This window comes from Narcine bancroftii, chromosome 5 (genome assembly GCF_036971445.1).
Source record: "Narcine bancroftii isolate sNarBan1 chromosome 5, sNarBan1.hap1, whole genome shotgun sequence".
Classification (NCBI taxonomy): Eukaryota; Metazoa; Chordata; class Chondrichthyes; order Torpediniformes; family Narcinidae; genus Narcine; species Narcine bancroftii.
Window position 1 is genome coordinate 76,893,534 of NC_091473.1, and position 12,069 is coordinate 76,905,602.

General features: G+C 37.4%; 1 protein-coding gene across 36 annotated transcripts in view; it reads left to right on the plus strand.

The window, feature by feature from the left end:
- The window catches only part of ptprc (protein tyrosine phosphatase receptor type C), a 287,098-nt gene that overhangs the window by 145,107 nt on the left and 129,922 nt on the right, over positions 1-12,069 (plus strand). For all 36 annotated transcript variants that reach the window (XR_011357642.1, XM_069937885.1, XM_069937884.1 and 33 more), the window contains exon 3: positions 11,181-11,201. Coding sequence is in view for 35 of the 36 variants with exons in the window: in XM_069937885.1 (XP_069793986.1) it covers positions 11,181-11,201 (21 nt within the window). In the remaining variant the exon portion in view is untranslated. The remainder of the gene's footprint in view (positions 1-11,180; positions 11,202-12,069) is intronic.

Below are 12,069 nucleotides of genomic sequence, written 5' to 3' on the forward strand. Positions count from 1 at the left end.
AGACTGGAGAGCACAAAGTTCATTATGTCCATTTAAAAGACAACAAATCCTGGACCCACTACACCTCATTAGTCAGGAAGGTATAGCAATGCCTATATTTTCTTACAGGCTGAGGAGGGCAAGGCTACCAGCCACCATTCTAATAATGTTCTACAGGAGAATAATAGTGTCCTAGCTGGCCACATCTTAATGTGGTATGATAACTGCAAAGCATCAGATCGGAGGTCTATACGTACGGTGATTAAAACTGCTGAGAAGATCACTGAGGCATCCCTTCTGCCTATTAATGATATCTACAGGGAATGGGGCTTAAAAGGGGCTTAGAGAATCATTGAGGACGCTTACCATCCAGTCTGCAGTATCTTTGAGACCCTACCTTCGAGGAAGAGGTATAAGAGCATAAAGCCAGTATTGCCTGACTGAGAAACAGCTCCTTCTTACAGGCAGTGAGACTGTTGAGCAAACCCAGAAACATAAATTATTTATTACATTTTTATTTTAGATTGCTACATTCATACGGTGTTTGTGTGTAGGGTATACTGTTTGTCTGTGTGTGCATATTATGGTCCAGAAATATGCTGTTTCGTCAGGTTGTATATGTATAATCAAATGACAATAAACTTGACTTGATTTTACTGCAGTATACAACAATTAGCATGTGGTGAGTGAAAACAAAATTACAGCAGGAAAATAATTCAGTTCCAAAGTGGTTTAGAAAATTGTCCTATATACATTGATTTGAGTTTTTATATAAAGATATTATTGGTATTTAGTAATAATAGTAGATATGTCAAAGTTGAGGTCTGCCACTTTTAATGTTCGAGGATTAAATAGTACAATTAAATGTAAGCAAGTCTTGGCATATATTAAGAAAATGAAAATTAATATTGCCTTTTTACAAGAAACACATTTGAATGTGAAGGAAAGCGTGAAATTAAAAAGGGACTGGATTGGGCATATATATTCTTCTTCATTTAATTCTAGAGATAACGGTGTAACAATTTTGATACATAAAAATTTATCTTTTGAATTACAATCAATGGAGGAAAAGGCAGGATATATTCTTAAATTGAATTGTAATTTTTTTAGTGAATTTTGGACTTAATATTGATGCTCAAAATGCAGATGATGAAGTATTTATTTCAGATGCATCTTTATGTTTGGGTCAGACTAATGATAATATTTTAGTTGGTGGTGATTTTAATTGTGTTTTGGAAACTTCATTAGATAAATCTCCGAAGAAAGTTAAAAAATCCAAGATGGCAATTCAGGTTCAAGAATTGATGAAAGATCTTAATTTAGTAGATATTTGGAGATGTCTTAATCTGACAGAGAAAGATTTTTCCTTTTATTCATCTAGACATGAATCATTTTCAAGGATTGACTTCTTTTTAGTATCGGCACATTTACAAGGGAAAATACAACAAGCAGAATATAAAAGTAGGGTGATTTCAGATCATTCTCTGTTATATTTTACATTTGAAACTTCTGAGAAAATTCAAATAGCTTATCTTTGGAGGTTTAATACAATGTTGTTAAAAATATGGAATTTATTGATTTTTTGAAAAAACAAATTAATTTTTTTTGAAAGAAAATTCTAATTCTGCTCAAAGTAAGTTTGTATTATGGGATGCTATGAAAGCCTATTTGAGAGGACAAATAATTAGTTATACTTCTAAAATAAAAATGAATCGATTAAATCAGTCTTGAATTAGAGAAACAGATCGATGAGTTAGAAGAGGAATTTCAGAAAGATGCTACAGAAGATCAGAAAATAGAATTATCTAGGCTAAAATTGAAATATAATACTTTGCAATCTTATCAATTTGAATGTGCGATTAATAGGACTAAACAACGGTATTACGAATGGGGAGAGAAAGCACATAAGGTATTGGTGTGGCAATTAAAGAAAGAACAGATATCCAGGACTATTAATGCTGTTAGATGGAATTCTCTTATTACTTATAAATCTCATGAGATTAATGATGAATTTTATTCATTTTATAAAAAGTTATGTACATGTGAAGGAAAACAGGAAACTGGATCGATTTATCTTTTTTTTAATCACAGCTGAATTTACCGATATTTAAGGATGGAGATATACAGGAGTTAGAAGAACCATTTACTGATTCGGAAATTAAAATGGCTATGCTGGAACATTAATATTATTAATTTGAAGTGGACTGACCGAATTAAATACTTGGGTATAATTTTGAATGTTAAATATCAATCTTTATATAAATTAAATTATGCTCCGTTAATGAAAAAAAATCAAAACTGATTTGATTAAATGGAAAGATTTACCTATTAATTTAGTGGGAAGGATAAATACAATTAAGATGAATATCTTTCCGCGTATGCAATATCTGTTTCAATCTATTCCGTATTTACTTGATAAAATTTTTTTTCGAGATTTAAATAAAATGGTTAGGGAGTTTTTATGGAGGGGTAAATTTTCGAGAGTAGCTTTGAATAAATTAACTTGGAAATATGAGTTAGGGGGATTACATTTACCACATTTTCAAAATTATTATGAGGCAGCCCAACTTAAATTTATTAGCTCATTGATGGATTTGGTACGGCCTCCTAGTTGGGCTAAAATTGAGATGGCAAGTAATTCTGAATTTAAAATACATCAATTTTTGTTTAAGTGGAATATGAATTTGTTACAACAATATAATGTGCATATACTAAAACATTTAATGAAGTTATGGATAAAGAAATATAAAGTGATAGGTTCTAAGGGTAAATTATTTGCTTTGACTCCATTGTATAATAATCAACTTATTTCTTTTTCAATACATAATCAAAGTTTATTGCATTGGAGATTTAAAGGTGTTAAAAATTTGGGAGATTGTTTTAAAGAGGATAAGTTTTTATCTTTCAATCAGATGAGGGAAGATTATGGTATTGATAGGAATTCTTTATTTCTTTATTATCAAATTCGACCTTTGGTAAAATGTATGTTTGGTAGAGATATGATTTTACCTAAAATGACTAAATTTGAGACTTTTCTTATGAAGGTGCCAGAGAAGTGTTATATTTCATTTATGTATCAAATGTTACAGGATGGTATGGATAAAAAGGATTGGGATAGATCTAAAATTAAATGGGAAGCGGATATTGGTTTTATTTTTTCTGAAGAGGATTGGTTAGATATCTGTTATGATAGTGTAACTAGATTGATAAATGCACGTTATACAATGATTAATTACAACTTTTTACATCAATTATATTTGACACCTGAAAAATAAAAAAATATATGGTTTTAATGAATCAGATTTGTGTTTTAGATGTGGTGATTCATTTGGAACTTTTCTTCATGCTGTTTGGTCATGTATACATATACAATCTTTTTGGAAGAAAATTCAATCATTTTTAGAATATCTGTATAAGATTAAAATAGTTTTAGATCCAACAGTATTTTTATTGGGTAGTTTGCAACCTTTGAAAGGTTTGGGATTAGATAAGTTCCAGCTTGCTTTTGTATATTTAGCTTCATCCATAGCAAAAAAATGTATTGCTAGTACATGTAAAGATACAAATATGATTATATTAATAGATGGCATAATGAGATGAAATATTGTTTAATAATGGAAAAAATCATGTGTTTTGCATGATAATTATAATTTTTTTATTAATAAGTGGCTGTTATACTCAGAATATTTACATTTCAATTTATATTGATTAGATTTTAATATGTATATTTAATTTTTTTAAATATTTCTTTTTTTCTTTTTTATGGCTCTCTTTAGGAGAGTTGGTTGAAGGGGGTTTCTTTTATTTTCTTTTTTCTTTTTCTTTCTATATATATAAAAAAAGTTCATGTTCATGTTTAATTGCTGTATACATCACATATTATTTGTTTTTTGAACAAATAAATAAAGTTTTTTTTTAAATCATGTTAATGTGTACCAAAGGAACAAGTCCTGATGTGATTAAAGCTTAACTCATTCTCTGCGAAACAGGAGGCCAAAAACTTTTAGACAAGATGATAAACTCATGGCCCTCCTGTGGAAAATGTTTGCAGCCTGTAAGCATAGCTGATAATTCCTTTAAATGGCCTTCGAATTTTTACAATGCAGGATGCAATAAAGCACACGGTGTGACTGACATTTTTAACATACAGGATGCAGTTTGAAATAGATTGTGAATTGAAAAATTGGATACACTTCTGGGCAAGAGGACAATGTCCTTACTGTTGTCTCTTTTGGCTGAGCACACCAATTACCATGTCCCTCCTACTCAAGTTTCCCCCTGACACCACCCCCCCCCACTGAAGTCAGAGCATCTTTCTCAAAATGGACTCAATGACCACCACCGCAACTCAGACTGCCTCAGAATTCCTTTCTTCAGCAGTGTGTTGTTGATGAGGCCGGTTTTCATCTCTAAGGATCTCCAAGCCCTCTCTCCAGGTAGTTATAGGTGGCATTCCCCGGTTATATAGGACTTTTAGTAGGCATTTGGATAATTCATTCATCCAGGATTCCCAACCTCAGAGGCAAGTAGCAAGAGTGCAAAAAAAAAACTTTGGTCCAACATGTCCCAGCACACAAGAATACTAGGTGGTGGAATGTTGAAACTTACTGAGCTTCTCAATGTGTCCAGTTGCTGTGAAATTCCTACATCTACAAAATAAATAATAGATGTTGAATGTGAAATATCTTTAGCTACAGATTGCTGCGTCTGTTGCTCAATTGTACCTTTGGCTGAAATCCACAAGGGGGCAGGTGAAGCCACTGCATTGACAGCAGATTCTGTGCCACTTCTAATAGCAATTCATTTCATTTTCCAACAACTTTCTCTCACAGGGAATGATTGAAGTGACTAGTATAACTACATGTAAGGAGAGGCTGGAAAAGCACATGACAGAGAAGGAAGTTGAGGACTGACTTGATAGAAGAGGCCTGAGGGGAGTGTAAATAGGATAGGCCATGAGTCTGAACCATAAATTCCATATAGCCCCAGGTTCAATCAAGGTGACAAGATCATAAAATAGTGTTTGAGAAGTTCACAAAATTAAGATTAATCTTTGATTAGATCCAGTGATAATCCTAGTTTAATTAAGATAAATGGCATAATATTAAAAAAAGAAGATTCACAGGAAATAAGTGTGTAAACCTGAAAAGAGTGCAGGAGAAACCCATCTGGTCAGTGTACTTTATATAGCAGAAATAAGCCTTTCATCAAGGTATGAGCAGAAACAGTCTGAATAAAAAGGTGGGGGTGGGGGGGGGGTGTATGAGGAGAGCCAAGGAGGGACAAAGGGGCAGAGTTGGGGCACAGGCAAACAGGTAAGAAGTCATAGGTAGGATAGAAGAGTAAAAAGCTGAGGTGATGAGGGAGGGGTGTTGCTCTCTGATGTGAGAGGGAATGGAATAGGGCAGGGAACTGGAGGAAAGGTAGCCAAGAGATAAGGAGAGAGAGGGACAGGGGGAGAGTGTTAACAAAAATTGGAGAAGTGAAAGTTAATACTGTCTAGTTGGAGGAAGAACTAATGGAATATAAGGTGTTCCTCCAGTGTGGTCCCAATCTTACTTTTTCAGTGCATGAGTGTGGGAATAGGGTGTGAAATTAAAATGGTTGGTCACTGGGAGGTCCTAGCTATAACTTCTGCTGGAAACTCAGAAATACTGGGAAAATCCGATCCAGCACCGGAATCTTTATCTAATATGTATATTTTTCTTTAGCTGGAAACAGAGGGCTGAGATTGATGGCTGCTGAATTGTGAGATGGAACTTTGTGGGTGTGATGCGCTGCAGTGCAAACAAACAAGCTCAAACTATGAAGGCTGTTCTACAGGCTTTAATTAGTTTAACACTTGCACACAAGATTCAGTAGCCCTTCTAGCTCCGTGTGCTCTACTGCCTACACAAGGGCTGGCATGAGCCTTTATCTGGGGCAGGGAGTAGGTGGAGCCAGCTTCCCAGGTTACCTGTGCAAGTACAGTGGGTTGCCCTCTCCAGTAGGCAGGTAGGAATACAGACAGACGCAGCCAGTCACAGACACTACAGTGGGATACGTTGGGTTGGTGGGAGAGGTGATATCCGTGTGGGCCAGGAAGTTATGAGATACCTGTTTGCTTGGTGATCCATAGGTTGAAGAATTGAGCCCAGTTCTGGTTTGTGAACATCACGAGCTATTCAGTGGGGTGGGGGGGGGGGGGCAAGGACTGTACCAACCTTAATGCTCCTAGTTTTGAAAATTAGTTCTAATTAGTAACTACAAAAAAAGTCTAAGTTTAAGAGAAGTAATGGAAGTTTTTTGATATGGTGAAGAGATTGGTTTGTTGGATCATGAGGGATAGTGTAACTTTAATACTCTTCAATGATGAATTTGGTTGAAGGCATGAAACTATTATTTTTGTAGGGGCTAATGTTCTCAGGAATGCCCTTCCACAAAATATACAAAACTCAGATAAATTTGACAATTTCTAGATAGAAGAAAACATAACCCACTGTAATTCCTGTCTTTTCCTGTTTCCTCAAGATTTTTTCTCATTACTCATTCATTTGCAAGATGTGTATATAGTTGGCAAGACCAACATATCTTGTTTCCCTTTGTGACCGTGTGTCATAAAAGTATACTCGCAGTGAATTCCACGTATTTTAATCTAGCTTAGTCAGAAGCTGTGCATCACTCAGAAGGGATCTTGGAAAGAGTTGTGTTCTCTTGTGCCTGCTCTCCTCATCCCCTTTGGTGGTTGATGCTGCAGGTGCAAGATTTATTGTAGAGGCATCAGAGTAGATTACCCAAAACTGGCATTTGCTATTTGGGCAAAATATAACAAATTTAACATCATTATAACATAACTATAATTATGTGATCTAAAAGGACTTGTTGTTGGCTGTTAGCATTCTGATTTTCCCTGATTCTATATAGATTTGATATGAATATTAAAGCTCATGTATTCCAGATAATTGTGTGGGATAAAGGTCAACAACACATTGGCAAAATGTTCTGTGGACATCGATGCAGATAACTGACATGGGACATTTTATCTCTGTACAGTCGTGCAAAACCAAAGTTCAACTTTATTGTCAGAGTACATACATGACATCACTTACAACCTTGAGATTATTTTTCCTGCGGGTCAGGCAGAGTTTCTACTTATTGGTAGTGTGAACTGTACTCAAGAAAATTATTTCAGATTTATTGTCAGAGTACATATATGACATCACATAAAGCCCCGAGATTCATTTTCCTGTGGGTGAGGTAGAATTTTGTGACATCACGTACAATCCTGAGATACTTTTTCCTTCAGGCAAGGCAGATGCATGTACAAAAGATAGAAATGTAAACAAAGAAAGAAATATTTTTTAAACCTGTGTGAAAATAGAAAAGCATGTTCAGCAATAAATAATGCGCAAAGTAAGAGTCCTTAAATGAGTCTCTGTTTGAGTTTGTTGTTGAGGAGTCAGATGGGGGAGGGTAACAATTGTTCCTGAACCTGGTGGTACGAGTCTTGTGGTATCTATACCTCTTTCCCAGTGGCAGCAGTGAGAACAGAGCATGTCCAGGGTAGTGTGAATCCTTGATTGTTGCTGCTGCACTCCGAGAGCAGTTTGTCAAGTACATTTTCACAATTGTGGGGAGAATTTTGCTTGTGATGTACTGGACAGTGCCCATTATATTTTGCAGAGCTTTCCAGTCAAAGATATTGATACCCCCATACCAGGCCTTGATGCATTTGGTCAGCACATTTTCCAGAACTCATCTGTAGGTTTGCCAAGGTTTATGATGTCATACCGAACCAGCTCAAATTCATGAGGAAGTAGACATGCTACGTGTTTTCTTTATGATGGTATTAGTCCAAAGCCCGCTGCGCAGCTCAGACGGCAAAGTCCTCCTCAGCGACAAGATCTCCATCCTCAACCGATGGTCAGAACACTTCCAATCTCTTTTCAGTGCCAACCGCTCAGTCCAAGAATCCGCCCTGCTCCAGCTCCCTCAACAGCCCCTAAGGCTAGAGCTGGATGAGGTCCTCACTCAGGAAGAGACATATAAGGCAATTGAACAACTGAAAAGTGGCAAAGCAGCAGGTATGGATGGAATCCCCCCAGAGGTCTGGAAGGCTGGCGGCAAAACTCTGCATGCCAAACTGCATGAGTTTTTCAAGCTCTGCTGGGACCAAGGAAAGCTGCCTCAGGACCTTCGTGATGCCATCATCATCACCCTTATCAGACTGCTCAAACTACAGGGGAATCACGCTGTTCTCCATTGCAGGCAAAATCTTCGCTAGGATTCTCCTAAATAGAATACCTAGTGTCACCAAGAATGTTCTCCCAGAATCACAGTGCGGCTTTCGCGCAAACAGAGGAACTACTGACATGGTCTTTGCCCTCAGACAGTCCAAGAAAAGTGCAGAGAACAAAACAAATCACCCATCACCTTTGTTGATGTCACCAAAGCCTTCGACACCGTGAGCAGGAAAGGGCTTTGGCAAATACTAGAGTGCCCCCCAAAGTTCCTAAACATGGTTATCCAACTGCACGAAAATCAACAAGGTCAGGTCAGATACAGCAATGAGCTCTCTGAACCCTTCTCCATTAACAATGGCATGAAGCAAGGCTGCGTTCTCGCACCAACCCTCTTTTCAATCTTCTTCAGCATGATGCTGAAACAAGCCATGAAAGACCTCAACAATGAAGACGCTGTTTACATCCGGTACCGCACGGATGGCAGTCTCTTCAATCTGAGGCGCCTGCAAGCTCACACCAAGACACAAGAGCAACTTATCCGTGAACTTCTCTTTGCAGACGATGCCGCTTTAGTTGCCCATTCAGAGCCAGCTCTCCAGCCCATGACGTCCTGTTTTGCGGAAACTGCCAAAATGTTTGGCCTGGAAGTCAGCCTGAAGAAAACTGAGGTCCTCCATCAGCCAGCTCCCCACCATGACTACCAGCCCCCCCACATCTCCATCGGGCACACAAAACTCAAAACGGTCAACCAGTTTACCTATCTCGGCTGCACCATTTCATCAGATGCAAGGATCGACAATGAGATAGACAACAGACTCGCAAAGGCAAATAGCGCCTTTGGAAGACTACACAAAAGAGTCTGGAAAAACAACCAACTGAAAAACCTCACAAAGATAAGCGCATACAGAGCCGTTGTCATACCCACACTCCTGTTCGGCTCCGAATCATGGGTCCTCTACCGGCATCACCTACGGCTCCTAGAACGCTTCCACCAGCGTTGTCTCCGCTTCATCCTCAACATTCATTGGAGCGACTTCATCTCCAACATCGAAGTACTCGAGATGGGAGAGGCCGACAAAGGAGGAAAAACCCAACACCCAACCCCAACCCACCAATTTTCCCTTGCAACCGCTGCAACCGTGTCTGCCTGTCCTGCATCAGACTTGTCAGCCACAAACGAGCCTGCAGCTGACGTGGACATTACCCCTCCATAAATCTTCGTCCGCGAAGCCAAGCCAAAGAATTAGTATGATGAGTCCAGGAAAGGTCCTCCGAGTTAGTTATTCACAGAAATTTAAATTTGCACAACCTCTCCCCAATGATAACTGGATCATACATTTCTGGTTTTCCCTTCTTAAACTCTGCATTCAGCTCTTTGGTTTTTGTGACATTGAGTGAGAGGTTGTTGTTAATGCACCATTCGGCTAAGTTTTCGATATCCCTCCCATATGCTGACTCTTCACCCATTTTATACACCCCACTACTGTAGCATCATCAGCAAATTTGTAAATGGTGTGGTCATCCCGAGCTATGTACAAGACGTAGGTGTAAAGTGAGTAGAGTAGGGAGCTAAGTATGCAGTCCTGTGGTTTTCCACTATTGATGGAGATTATGGAGGAAATGTTCTTACCAATCCTCACTAATTGGAGTCTGGAGGTGAAGAAATCCAGGATCCAATTACAAAGTCAGGATTGAAGCCCAGGTCTGGGAGTTTGCTGATCAATTTTTTAGTGGAGGATGGTGTAGAATGCAAAACCATAATCGATAAAGAACATCGATTGCAACTTTGCTGTCCAAGTGTTCCAGTGAGATGGCATCAAGGTTGCTGCAGAAGGCAAATTGGAATGGATCCATGTCACTGATCAGACAGGAGCTAATATGCTTCAACACTAGCCACTCCATATAACACTTCATCACTGTGGATTTGAATGCCATTGGCTGGTAGTTATTTAGGCAGGTTACCACACTCTTCTTGGGTGCCTGTACAATTGAGGCCTGCTTGAAATGGGTGGATAATATGTTATGTCAGAGTGAGATCTTAGAGATATCTGTGAATAAATCGGCAATTTTGGTCTACACAGGTTTTCAGTAATCGCTGGGTACTCCATCCAGAATAGTTCTGTAAACTATTCATGGAAGAGCATTGCATTTTTCAGCTACTGAAGAAGTTAACAAGAAATCAGAACTTTCTTAAATAATATATTTGGGATTGTAATCTAAACTGTCACATTTTTTGAATATTTTATTTAAATGTTAAGGTATTACAGAATATAGGAATCGATTAATATATTATCAATAATACATTGAATATAACATCATAGAAAAACATTGATATGATCAAAAAAAAAATGGTGAGTCATTCTTCTCCCAGCACCCCTTCCCCAGATTTGAAAGAAAAGGGGCAGACAGCAGGAATAGAGGGAGATAAAAGAAAAGAAAAGAAAAAGCAACAGGAGCAAGGTTCAACATCTCAGAATCACATAATTTTACAAATATTAAATTTCTAATAAGAAGCAAACTAATTGACAAATATCAAAATAAATTGTACAGTCTGGACATTTAAGAAATATAATTAAGGTTGCCAAATTTCAATGAACATACTATATCTATTCCTAAGACTATAAGTAATCTTATCAAATGGAATATAACTTTGCACTTCCATGTTCCAACGATCAATGTGAAGTAGGGAATCGGATTTCTAAACAGTCACTTTTAAGCAAAAAACAAAATTATAGTCAATTGATTTGATTGTCTTGATGGGCTATAACGACCACCTGATCTCTTGTTTTTGTTTAAACTGGTAAAAATCTTTTGGTAATAAAGAATGTCAATCAATCTTTTAAATTAAAATGTGAGATCACAAGCTCAAAAATGAGCCTAAATACGACATTTATATGCATGGATTTGTGGGAGATTAACAATGTATATTTTAGTTTGTGCATGGAAAATTCTAATTTTATTTCTTTAATTTCTTTTCAGATTCAACCACTGTGTCTAACAGTAAGTAGCTTTCATCCAAATTGAACAGTTACTTTGAATGCTGTACTTTGAAAAGTTTAACTCCAAGCCCGTTTTATGCAATGTCATTGTGTTTAACAGCAGATTTTCTGATCTGAACATAAAAAGACGTTTTATTTCAGTGATACGGGTCTGTTGTCAGGTAACAGGTTAATTGCATAACAATTGCCAAAGCCAGCTGCCAACATTTGTGAATAATCTTTTGGATCTACGAAGATAAGAAAGTTTCTCTACTTTTAGTTCATTTTCTACATAGCCAGATCCTCATAGATTACTTCCTTTGCCTCATGTCAGAATAAGTACACTTTTAAAGGTTTTATTCGTAAAACCTTTTGAGAACCTTATGATGGACACCAATGTTGGAAGCAACATTGTCTCTTGTCCCCTAACCATTGTGTTGAAAAATACAGGTGCATCAGTGAAGCGTCCACCTTGTAATAGTTAGACATAAACAGTATCAATCATCTTATGATGTATGGAAAATATTGAAGGCAGCAATGTGTCCAGATAGAAATTACAGGGTTAGATTTTAACTCTTTTGATCCAGAAATCAAATACTATTTCAAGACCAAAGAATTGAAAAGGAGAGACTTGGCTGATTGCAGTTAATTGGCTAATCAAGTTCACTAGTTGAAGGCCAATCGAGGTCAAACATCATTATGAAAATGAGGGACTGTGTAGCAGAGTGGTCATCAAGGACATTGTTAGAGAAGCCTGAGTCAGAGTGAAAAGGCTTTAGCTCAAGGGGTTTCAGTGAGAAGAGACTGAGGTGGTGGTGGTGCAGGAGTTTAAGTAAGAAAGAGCCACCCTATTTGAGGAAAAACAGGATTCAGCTGGTAGGCACAGGTAA